The sequence below is a fragment of the Cyprinodon variegatus genome, unplaced genomic scaffold (assembly GCF_000732505.1).
Source record: "Cyprinodon variegatus isolate N-32 unplaced genomic scaffold, C_variegatus-1.0 Scaffold226, whole genome shotgun sequence".
In the NCBI taxonomy this organism is placed as follows: Eukaryota; Metazoa; Chordata; class Actinopteri; order Cyprinodontiformes; family Cyprinodontidae; genus Cyprinodon; species Cyprinodon variegatus.
Window position 1 is genome coordinate 113,397 of NW_015150679.1, and position 13,221 is coordinate 126,617.

Consider the following 13,221-nt stretch of genomic DNA (forward strand, 5'->3'; position numbering starts at 1 on the left):
CTTCTCTAAATTCTCCTTAGGTGTGAGTGAGTGGTTGTTTGTCTCTGTGTTGCCCTGCGACGGACTGGCAGCCTGTCCAGGGTGTACCCCGCCTCTCGCCCATAGACAGCTAGAGATAGGCACCAGCACCCCTCGCAACCCCACTTGAGATAAGCATGACAGAAAATGGATGGATGTTTATAGCTGTAGGAAGGAAGGATCACCTGTAGTGTTTTGTCTCGCAGCGGTTCAAGAGAAGACTTTGACTGAAGATATTCAGTTTTTTGTACAACATTCATATTCAATTTCTCATTTTTATACTATATTTCCTTTCCACTATGTATTATACTAACTTTGTATGGACTACAGTTATTTCTATAGTTTGTATTTATTATACAGGTCCAGCTGATCTGTATATGTGAAAATCTAGATAAAGGCTGGAGAAGTTTGTTAGGAAACATTTGATAACAAGCTGCTATATGAAGTGATAAAACAGGAAAGGAACACACTGTGTGGGAGTTTAAAGCAGGGTTAGCTTATAAAACAATATACTAATGAAGGAGTAAAGTATAACTGCAAAACTAATGAGACACAACCGTCAACTAGGCAACCTGTACAACCTCTTAACTGGATGATGTTTTGCACTCAACAAATCTGCAATATAAATGCTCTTCATTTTAAAAGCCAAATCCATTTAAATCCAGCATGCTATGTAGGGGACACAAGCACGTAAAAGTAAATAGATGTACGCAAAAGTCTATGTGTGCTGTAGGGGTGAGTATTGGCATGGATGTTGCAATACGACACGTGTCACGATACTTGGGTCAAAATACGGTACTATCACGATATTGAACTATTGCTATATATTGTGATATTCCCGCTATCAAATTAAATGTATGGAACAAAAAGCAAGTGCTGTAAATGTTCATCAGAAGATAGTGATTGTATGGTTATTTTGGCATCCATGATGTTTGGGATTTGAGTCACGACCGCCTGCTTCCTGATTTGAGAACTCATCCTAATGAATAACTTGATCACATGGAAACAATTAATGCCTTTATAAACTGTATAAACAACAAATAATATCTGCCCTGAATTTCTAACATTTGTGGAAGGTCGTGAAAATCTCTATATCAATGGTGTCCAAATTCAACTTAATTCAATTCAGTTTATTTATATAGCGTCAATTCATATCGCGTGACAGTGCCGTCGTTTGTAAGAGTTTGCCCTGAAATTGAAGGATTGACGGTTCAAGCCCTATCTGTGGCTTTCTGTGTTGTTGTGTCCTTGAGCAAGACACACTGATGGTGGTCAGAGCCTTGCTTCTGTCAGTGAGCCCCAGGGCAGCTGTGGCTACAGTGTAGCTTGCCACCATCAGTGTGCAGGTGAATGACTGACTGTAGTTTTAAGTGCTTTGGTCGAGTACAGGCCATTTACCATGTCATCTCAAGGCACTTTGCAGTTCACCAGATCATACAGGTCCTTCTCAAAATATTAGCATATTGTGATAAAGTTCATTGATGTAATGATAAAACTTGAACATTCAAATATTTTTGATTCATTGCACACTAACTGAAATATTTCAGGTCTTGTACTGTCTTAATATGAATGATTTTGGCATACAGCTCATGAAAACCCAAAATTCCCATCTCAAAAAATTATGGAAAATAATGAATTTTATCACAATATGCTAATATTTTGAGAAGGACCTGTACAGTTAAATTGATTCAAACTTTTCTATCTAAGGAAAACCAGTTGATTGCATTGACTCATTGACTCGAAAGCAATCCCTGCCCTTAGAATTCTGCCATGTTGGAATTGTGTTTCAAGAAAGAAAAACAACAACAACGGATTACAAAGTAAAGCTGAAGTATCTAGCAGCTTCCTAGAAATGTAGTTGAGTGGAAGTTATAAATACCCCCCAAAAATGACTCAAGTAAAATAAAGATACTCAAAAAAAGGTACTTAAGTAGAGTAACCAAGTAAGTTTAATCTGCTACTTTCAAACACTGGAATTTATAGAATAACAGAATTAACCGAACACCTCCCTGAGAGAAACAGACAAAACGTTCTGTTTCTAGATGTCCAAAACAGGTGGAGCGTAAAAAAAAACCTGCAGCCGTCTATCAGCCAAAAGGTGGCCTTAGCACAGTCCAGTGCATGCTGCAGACTGATGGTCTTTGGAAAAAAAAAAAAAGACCAAAAACCATCTGTTTTTTTAGCTTTAATTTTACAATTAGTTTAATCTGGAAAACTCACAATGAGAGAAAAGACAATTAGAAGGCATGTATTGATACAAATACTCAGGCCTCTGCAGGAAACATAGCACCGAATGTTGTTTGATATGCATGAACAGGAGTAAAGAAACTGGTGGAGTGGAGATAAATGAGGTTGGTCAGTCTGTAGACTGCTGGTTAGGGAGATGGTCTGCTGAGCTTTATGGGGAGATCCAGTGGACTGCGTGAGCTGATACTTGAGCTTCACTCAGGGACCTAGTAGATGGAAGTCCAGTTGGATAACACAGGTTGAGATGTCCATGATGAGCAAGCATGAAGCGACAGTGGAGAGGAAAAACTCCCCATTGGGAAGAAACCTCTTGCAGAACCAGGCTCAATATGGCGGACTTCTGCTGGACCGGTTCAGATGAGACAAGGAACGCAGCAAGAGTCTGGGAGGAATGAATCTCTGATGAAGCTTAAGCTATGATGGTGGAGGAGGGGCTGAAGGTGGGTTGAAACGGAGTCATCTGAATGAAGTCACACGGCACAATCACCGCCTGGGCACTAGGTAGCAGATGGTTGCGGATCAGAGGCCTTTTAAGATGAATTTTGGATGCTGATTAGCTTTTGTGGAGGCGTGGTTCAAAGCTGATTGGCTGTGTCGTAGACGGATAAAGGGCAGTAGTCAGTTTATTTAGTTGAACTTTCGCCTAGGCTCCATGTGGTAATTAGTTAAATTCCCACAATATATTCTTGGCTGTGATGTGAAAAACAGGTCAATTTTTATGAATAATTTTACTGGGTGCTCTAAATTATTATGTCATTATAAGTTATTATGGCTCACATGCTTCAGGATACAGAAAATAAATTGAACATGTGGAAGTTTTACTAGTATTAACAAACTAATTCCAGTTTAAAGTGCTGCAATTCTCTTTTTCTTTTTTTCTGGTTTGACCTAATCTTTTCCAAGAAAGATTAAATGATATTATATAAATATTTTTTTATTTTTAGACGGAAAGGAGAACAAAACAAAAACACAACATAGACTCGATGGAGTCAAATAAAGGTTGTACTTTTTTATTTTTTTTTATATCCTTCTCAGCTTTTGTTTTCCATGAAGTGAATCCAGGGTGTGTTCTGGGCTGTAACATTCTGCATAGTTGGGAGTGTTAGTGGATTTGACAGTTCTCCAAGTGTGCATGGCTCCGAGTTCAACCAGCACACTTCCAGACACAACAGTGACAGCTGGGAGAGGGATAAATAAAAACAGCTTCTCTAGCTTCATTACAAGACAGCAATTCAGACAACAGGCCAGTGGTCTCTGTGCACGAATACAAAACCAGTGTGGTTCGCTCCTCACACATTCACTCCTTCACACTTACTGCATGCGCCGCTGCGAGGGCAGCAGATGGAAAAACAAGCGAGGTGAGAAGAAGGGGAAAGCGCCACAGAAAAGAGGAAATGCTGATGGTTAGCAACCAGCGTTCCTCTGACAGGTGTAACATGTTTACCAAACAAACAAGCGTTGCGGATGTCAGGGATGTGAAAATGGTGACCTGAGGTTGCTCGACCTGTGAAAAAGAAGCCCGGACTCCAGGCTGGCATATCTGTGAGCACTTTGGAGGTATTTCAGAGAAATGAGAGGACTGCGTGCCACACCAGGATTGCAAAAGTGTCTTGCAGAATCTGTCTTATGTTACTGGCCTCAAGCATCTCAGGCAGCCATGGTTGTTAGCCGAGGCCATCCGGGGTCACAGGTTCTGATGGGCAGGTTTTTAAGCCTCTCACTTTCAGGTTCCACTGCAGGGCACGGGGAAACACATCCTCGCACCGCATTCAGGCAAAATAACCACTTGGACCTGTCGAGTCAGACATGAAGACTTCCGCTGGGAGGGAAGGTGGCCTTGACCTCCCAACAAAACCACTTATCCCTGACCGCCTATGCAACAGGTGGCACGTTTGGCAGCTAATTAGTTTATCGGGGATTTAATGTTGTTTCCTACAAGTCATGCTTCTTTGCATTCTAGCCTTTAATTACATAGAGCCGTTCCATAACGCATGCTACTTCCAGGAACGTAATAGGAAAACAGAAACAGTTCAAAAATAGAAACTTTCCGTCAAAATGATCCAAACACAGAGACCAGGGGAGGACTAAAATACATTTAAAAATTGACCCACCAGGCATTTAATACGGATTTAAACCTAACAAAAACATTTGAGGATAAAATTTTACTGACATATTAAAGTTCCTAACATTTTTATAACTCTTGTAACAAAAAGCAGTGGTCATTTTATATAAACTTTATTGTAAATATGGCAACAATAACAGTGCAGTATTGCATTTATTTGTAAACTCTCAGTTCTGTTATTTTTAAACACTTTTTTTTAGGTCCACATTGTGTGAGCATTTTTGCTTGAATCTTTTGCTGCTGTACAACCACACTGTTTCCTCATTGTGGGACAATAAACCTCTTTTTTTATATTCTAACAAACAACCTCCAAACTTTTACCCAAAAGTAGAATTTATAAAATTCAAATTCAGTCTTTACTGAGAATAGATTAAGAGAGACCAGACCAAGAAAATAGAAAATAAAATTACTTCCCTGCTGAAAATTGTATGTCTTCAGAGCAACAAGCAAAAAATCTCTGGAGATCCAGATGTTCCCTCAAACAGTCATCCTCCTTACAAATATTACGCCGGCAAAATCTGTGTAAAAATGACTATAAAACTCTAATCTGAAACAAATTAGAGAGGAAGGCAAACTATATTTTTTAACTCATTGTTACAACTGGACTGTTCAATTCTGTGAATGGGTATTTACACAGAAATGAAGGTTAAAAGATTTTCCACCAATTAGCATTTTTTCCGAATCTGTTCTACACTTCATTTATTTTTCATAGAGCTTTTTAATTTTTTAACTTTCTACTTCTGCCCTTCTCAAACCCGGCCTCCTATTTATTTATATAGGTAATGATGTAACAACCACAACAAAACAGAAAACATTCAAAGTGTAAAGATAATCTGTCCAGTTGAAGCCTAGTTAGTTTAAAGAAAACACTGATAGAGAAATGGATGACGACAGGACGCTGGAAACACTGGATGAGAATCGGAGACGCGACATATTCCCCACTGATTTATTTGATTTTCATATGTACATGTTTCTTTTTCAACTTTTAAAGTGTGAAAACCAACGTAAACTTTAAAGTATTGAACTGCAGGATTTATGTTCAGTTTATTTCGTAATATCTTGTCTCAAATTTTCATTTAGAGCAAAATAAACTAAATCTGTATTTCTTAGGGTTTTTTGGGTTTTTTTACCACCTAGTGAGCAAAAGAGGAACTGGGTTTTTTATTATTTGTGGCAAAAATTCATTTTACCTTTGTACTTTTTTATCTTTCACTAAAGCACAGGTATCCGAACCTTTAGTAAAGAATTTGAATACTTCTGACTCCTGTGTCCCAGGGAGACTAACATTTAAATTGTTAATTAAACTAAATGTAAAATGTGTTTCCAAGAAAAACAGAAACAACAAAGCAGGGGGAGTGTTGGCCTGTATGTAAACTGTATGTAAAGGAATTTACATACATTTATAAAAACAATCTTTATCTTTTAGTGTAAGAAATGGAAAATAGAGAGGAATGAAATGGCAAAACATATTAATGGATAAATGGTAGAAAATAATTAAGGGAAGGATTTGAACTGGACCTTCAAAGGTTCATAAAAAACTATTAATCTCAATTGATATGACTTTTAAAAGGCTAGTTATTTTAGAAATCATCTTCATTATCTGTTAGCTTTCGCTTATTGAGCCAACTAGTCTGGATTTATAATAAATAAAGACCTCCAAAGCCGATGAAATATCAACTGCCTTTTGGCTATTCACAGAACTTCATTAAAACAAAAAAAAAAAACTGAAGTATGAGTTTAGAGTTATTAATCACTTTTTTATAAATGTCAGAATTAACGCTCTATCATTATAGTGACCTGTTTTGCGTATTGGCTCCTACTGGTTGTCAGCCAAAAAGCACAAAATGAGAGTTGACATCTTTTGATGTTTTACTGGTGTGAAAAAAATGGAACTAGCGCTTAGTATATTATCTAGCCTGAGGCAACAGCCTACCTCTGCAGAAAGGAATGCGGTTGCTATCACTGAACTCCACTTATCTTGGCCAAGTTAGAAAAGGGCTGATGTGCACCTGGTTAAAAGAACTTTAATGCACACATAGTTAAAATTTAGAAGCATTAGATTGCTTCTTTTCCCCTCACATTTATGTAAAACGTTTTTAAAAATTAAGAAGTTCTTACATCATTTTACAGCATTTTATCACATCCTGATTGGAAATCAATGTAGGTATGAACATTGCAAGTATGTAAGCTGATTTTAATATTAGAATTACTCTAAAGTTATATCTTGGGTTATATGTTGTTTTTGTTTAGATTTAGTTTTTAGCCATTTTCCATCTCTATGTTTGCTCTACTGTCTTTTTTTTTGCCTCTCACTATTGTGAATTAGTGTTTGTGGTCACTTTGCCGGTCCTTGTGGTCACTTTGTGTTTGCCGTCCTTTCACGCAGTGGTAATCGCACTATTATGTCCTGTCTTAGCCGCGAGTACAGAGCTGTCATGTAAATCTTAAGAGCGAAGCAAAGCTCTAACTCTGTTGTTTTACCTTAGGGGCTGAACGGAATGATCTCCAAAAGAGGGAAGGAAAAAAAAAAAGGATCATTTGAGGACAAAGGGTAAATGATTCTCAGCAACACGCCCCTGTATCCTGCACGCACATCTAAACTCAGACCTGTTTCTATTCATCCTGAATTGTGACGTTAACACATAATGGAGGAGTATTCAGGTGAGGCCACATGCTTCATGCTCTTCTACTACTTACAGTAAATACAAAATCATGGTGATTACGGAGAGAGAAAAAATACTAAAAGGTCAAAATGATCACCATGGAAACAAAATAAAAGCACATTTATATTTTCTATCATGACCCAATGACTCAAACTGTTGTAGGTTTGAAAAAAACAACTAATGAGTTTGCATTTAACTGCCTGTTAATCCTGTTTTCTGAGCAGCTTGTACACCTTAAAGGGCAGAAATATGAATGAGGAGATTTGCTCTGGGCCAAAGCGGTACTTGATGAAGGAAAAGAGACACGTCCTCATTCTGGCAGGAAACATGTTAACCCTTACCAACCCTCAGGTCATGATACACAAAACCAAAGGTGATGAACTCAGCCTTATAATTTACCTTGAAGAATCGCAGCTGCACAGATTGCCGGGTAACTTCCTACTTAACCTTGTCTCCCGATGGGGACACTTTAAATAAATGCAGTTGGAACATTTTGATGTGTTTTCTGTTCTTATTTATTATTCCAGCACTACTGTTTATCTTTAATATCAAATAGTGAATTTGTGTATTCATTAGGGCTTATTTTCGGTGTAATTGGATGCATCAATATCTTCCGTGATAGAATGAAAATGGGAAACTGTAAATAAAACATTTGACAGAAACAAAGATTTTTTTCCACAGCTTGCTTTATATACAATTACCAAAATACTACTATAATTCATGTTGTTTATAATGCTAAAAATAAAGTATTTTCCATGATAATCAGGGAATATAGTTGATACCTTGATATTTTGTAAAAGAAAAAAAAAAATATATATATATACATACACTAAAAAATATACTGGAGTTTTACAAGCAAGATGTAAAAATTTCAAACAGCTGGTGATCAACACAGCGGGGAGAGGTTCACCCTTATGTCAGATCCTCTAAATAACCTGCAAACTACAGCTGAGATTATTCAGGTTTTATTTAACCCACTGACCGACAGTGAGAAACCTCTGCAGGGTTTTGGAGTTAATTAGTTGGTTAGGGTTGGAGAGCATAAGTTTCCATAAATTTAAGCAAATCATAACAGAAATGAAGCTACTGGTAAAACTAAATTAGGATGACCGATAGAAAAGCTGCCGAACTCATAAAAAGGATGTTTGAAAGATAATAAAGGCCAAAACAACCTGCTGACAGGGGTCAGTATTTATAAAGTCTTTCTGCTGTTATGCCAATCACAATCAGCTTGATTAATATTACCCGTCAACATGCATAAAGGTTTGCATTAGTCAAGCACTATGCAGAGCATTCAATTAATAAAAGAAAGAGGCTTTAAAGTAGCTTTTGTTGCAAAACAAACTAATGGGATGGATTTCTAAATTTCCAAATGTTGCAGCAAGTAGAACCTGGAAGTAGAGAAAGAGAATTTTTTTTACCATAAACCACTCATGTCAGAAACCTCTGTATGATATCTGCCTGAAGATTTTGAAAAATGAATCCAAAGTTTACAAAAGCCACTTCTTACAGCTTAGTAAATATAAGCTCCAGCTTCATGAATGTAAAGCTTTCAACCAAATGGCTTCTATGTACATTTAATACACAAGTCTCCACTGCTAAAAATACAAGCACTTTGAAGCCTGTTTAAACTTTACTTTCTCTGGATATCTTTGCACGTTGTTTAAGGAAAAACGGTTCTGCTCATTACCTAAAACACATAATTCCTGAAGTGACATTTGCTGTTGGGAAAATTATGTTGTGGGGAAATTCTTGATAAGAATCTGAAAATTAGAAGAGCGGATTCCCAAACAAGACGCTGTTCCCAAACACACAGATAAGGAAATGTTTAACTAGTTTGAAAAAAAAAAGCAAAACTGCTGGAGGGCCTGATCAATCACTAGAGCGACTTTATCAAACTGAAAACCTAAAGAAAGAGCGGAAGATCAGAGCATATTGAAAAATTATCTTCTTAGCCATTCTGCCCGAGGTAACAGATGAGTAATGTGAAGAGTTTCTTCATACAGGACACAAATCATGGTTGTCATTACCCAAAAAGGCTTTTCCTCAAAGTATTTATTACAATTCTTTATATATCTTATAACTGGAGTCACTTGGTACTTATAGCTAATTTGGTCAATTTTTATTTGATTTCTCTTTGTTTGTGGACTACTTGATTGTTGGTCGATATCTTGTGAGATTTAGTTTCATGGCCTCATTAAAGAATTGATAAAGAAAATAAGAAATTTTCATTACCTACTGTACCTAGCATATTTTCTACTTTACTTTAATATCCTACCTTCAAAAACTTCTATGGATGCATTTAATATCATGTTTTGGTAGGTTTTATTTTAAAATGCACCAAACTTTCATTAATTTGCTCAATAATAAATTGCAAATCTATGCAAACTGATGAAAAGAAATCTATTTAAAAGACAGGAAGGTGACCTATACTTTAACTTTCATGCTACTGTATGCAAACCCTCTGTCTGCACTAATGAAAATTCACTGCATACTTTAACTGATAGCAGCAAGAGCTATATATTCTAAGTATTTCAGTTCATTTGACTAGTGGGATTCCTCAGAGATTGATAAACTTTCATCCTGACTATCAAGCGATCATTAAGTAATAGAAAATAAAATGAGGCGATGACAGGGACACAGCTAAATAGATTTTAATGGTCTAGATCCTTGTTTGCACTTTACAAGATTTTGTTTTTTAATAAACCAGATCAGAACGTACACTAAAACCAAGTAGAACATCTGGGTTTAAAGAAAGTTAACACTATTATGGATCGTTGTGTGCACCCTTTCAGTAGACTGGAGAGCAACACATTTGTAAACTATTTATAAAAGTGGCTGAATTGAAGGTGATGCATTGTCCAATTAAAAAACTAGAAAATTGATGCTGTAACTAATACCGTCTGTGGACTGAATTTTGTTCCATCAATGCATGTTTTTTTCAGCGAAAAAAAAAAATCCAGAAATGAAACTTTGAAAAACTTCTTGCTCAAGAAAAAGCTTTTCAGAGTAACTTGGCTGTTTTATCAGATCCTATTTTAAAAAATGTCATTTTACATTGTAAAATGTTTTCCCCAGATTTCTCTTTTTAAGACTGAGTTTTATTCTTCTCTAAGTGTAGATCACATTCTCTTCACTTCTTCAATATAACCATTTGCTCCTGAGAAAAGGCTGCCCTCAGAAGAATGGGATCTCTAAAATGCAATTTGGAGGGAAAAAAAGCTATTTTTAGAACTCATCTAAAAAATACATTCATTCATTCATTATTTAACAATGAAATATGAAAATATAGAATTTGTAAAAAACTGAAAGAAATGCATTTTGACTGACAGAAGCAAGCAGATTTTCAAAGTTTCATTTCTGGTTTGCTTCTTTTTTTAATTTCAAATTTCCATTTACAAATTGTATTTTGCAATAATGGTATAAAAAAAGAAAATCACTATTTACCCGAGTAAAAACCCTAAAATATTGTACGATTAAACAAAAATGTAAATGACAAAAGATGACTAAATTATAACTATAATTGTTTTAGTTTCATTAAAAGAGCATGCAGTAACAAATAAAACTGGTTTACACCCACATAAAGTGTTTAAAGACTCCAATAGACACAAAATACGATTTGAAACAGGAGGGTGCACTTTAACCATAAGAAGCTAATAAATATGACCAATTCAATGCAAAAACAACAGGTAATAAAAATAACACATGTTGTAAAACAATTTAATCACATATATTTCCAGTCATAGCAGTTCACATTCAGTTTTAATAGAACCTTATAGTATTCAGAAGTACAAATAGATTAAAATTAAGATTATTTAGTCATACAAATTGATTAAGATTAAAAATACTTACAAAATCAAGAAAATATTTTCAGCTTTGGCCAAGTTTACCGACCAACGGATGATAATCAGCCAGACAAAATTTGTATTCAGTAAAATCTTCATAAACACCTCTTAAAATCATTCATTAGTCATTTAGAGACATTTTTAGCAGCTTTCCTTCTCATGCAGACATAGATAAATGTATGCTTTCATGTTAAGGTACAGTAGCCGTTAACCAGTTTTAAAATATTTGACATAAAAAAATAAAAATTCACAAGCTGCCAAGTCTTAGAAGAAACCAAAAGTAGGAAACAGTTTATTATGACGCCAGTGGGAACAACTCACCGGGCCCAAAACATTCAGAAAAAAAAAAAAGCTGCAGAGACACAAATCAGGGGGAAAATTCCTCAACTGTATGCACTGTAAAAATACACAGAGTGATAAAAACTAAGCTGACAAATGAGCCCCTATGCTCCAGTGAATCTCTAAGGGGCGGAATGGAATGGGGAATCAGCTCCTAACATAAATACAGAGGGAGGAAGAAAAGAGTCTCGTTGCGAGGGGGTTGAATTACCATATGAGGGGGGTGGAATCTGGATATTTCTCATTACCACACACCAGCGGTAAGAACTACATATTAAGGAATAAGTAAAAAGAAACAATCCCCTTCAGTGAGATTTCTACTGACCTGCTGAAAACATCTAAAGCAGGTTCATGGTTTTAAAAACTGGATTAAACATCACAAATAAACTCAAATGCTTAAAAGCCAAGGTTTCCTCGGGCCATGCAATAACCCAGTTTGTTCTGGTTTCCAAGAAAGGCCATGGCGCCCACGTACGCCTCGATGTAGATCGGCTGCTGAAGGACCAGGACTCCGTTGGCTTTCCCAGGAACTGGGTTTTTGGCGTGCGCTCTCTCCGCCGCAGCCTTGAGCTTCTCAGAAAACACCTGGATCTGTGGACAGAAACATCCAACATATTCACACACCCTATGATTTGGTTTCATTTTCAACATTGTTTTATATGTATTAAGTAATGCAGACAGTTATACTGTACGTAGTGAAACCTAAGGAAAAAAAAAAAAGTTTTCCAAATATATTATTAAAAAGTGATACTTGTCCAAGATAAGTAGGAAAATGTTTAAACATGGCCGATCCAGAAGGGAGCTCACATATCCCACATCCTGAATGTATTTTAATTTTAGAAAACACAGAAAAAAATGGTTTCTGCTTAAACAACTAGTGATAAGGCAGCTAGAGTTTAATTGGACCATTTAGGCCAGACCTTCTTGATTTTTGTTTCATGTATATTTCGACCATATTAGTCATCAAGAAGAGGTAAAAAAAAAAAAAAAAAACTGCACCTGAGTCAAGGTAAAAGTCCATCTTTGTCGGCTTAGTATATCAGAGGCCACTTCTGAATAAGGCTAATCAGTGAGGACCAGGCTCGGACTGGTAATCTGTGATACCGGGCATTTGCCCGGTGGGCCGGTCCCTATTTCAGAGTGCGAGGGCCCGCCCTCCTTAAATCATACCGGCCCCAACACTTACTCTCGGGCTGAAGCTCCTACCTGTTACAATATATAACTCAAGGAGCTCAGAAAGTAATACAATGTTAACAACCTAAACGATGCATGCAGTATATATATACAGTATATAGCCCTTCCTTGTCATGCACAACCTTGTGACGGATGGCATATTGGACGTCATTTCCTCAAACTGTAAAATCCTTGCAACAAAATAAATTATAATAAAACCAAAATGCTTTCTTTAAACCAAACTACGATGTTCCTTTTATATTTGGTGAATTCATTTTAGAATATGTTGCAAAAATATGTTGCGGTGCATGATGGGGTTTTGCATCTGTTTACATTATTTGGGAATGCTCACACACCTCTGACCTTTCATGTATTCATTCTTGAAGAACTGCCTGTCAGTCTCTATATTGTATTGTTCTATGTTTATGTTTTTACAGCATTCAGGCTTACGTTGTAGACCTAGTATGTGTGAGTGGGTGTCTGGCTGGCTTCGTGCAGGTGTGGACGTTACGCAGCAGCAGTCATTGTCGTGTCCATGTTAATAACCAAAGCCAGTAAAGCCGCGTTATAGAAGTCTTGGTGATGGTTGTCGTGTGATGCTTGAAGATAGATCGGTTAATCCGCAATGTGTATTCGTATTGTGTTTCACATTTGAAAAGCACGCATTTGATTGGGCTGCTATTTATTTATTTATTTTTGGGGGGGATGCGGGGTCCATAAGTCGGCTGGTGTAGAAGGAAAAATGCCAGAGCCGAAAATCGTTCCTAGTCCGATCCTGGTGTGGACCCTTAAACCGAAGCAGAAATGTGTCAGC

At 36.7% G+C, this 13,221-nt stretch overlaps 1 protein-coding gene across 1 annotated transcript in view; it reads right to left on the reverse strand.

Annotated features, from left to right (window-relative positions):
* Positions 1-10,763: 10,763 nt before the first annotated feature.
* The window catches only part of LOC107088665 (tumor protein p63-regulated gene 1-like protein), a 48,088-nt gene continuing 45,630 nt past the window's right edge, over positions 10,764-13,221 (reverse strand). The window contains exon 6 of the mRNA XM_015380969.1: positions 10,764-11,825. Within this exon, the coding sequence (XP_015236455.1) occupies positions 11,631-11,825 (195 nt within the window). The 3' untranslated portion in view covers positions 10,764-11,630. The remainder of the gene's footprint in view (positions 11,826-13,221) is intronic.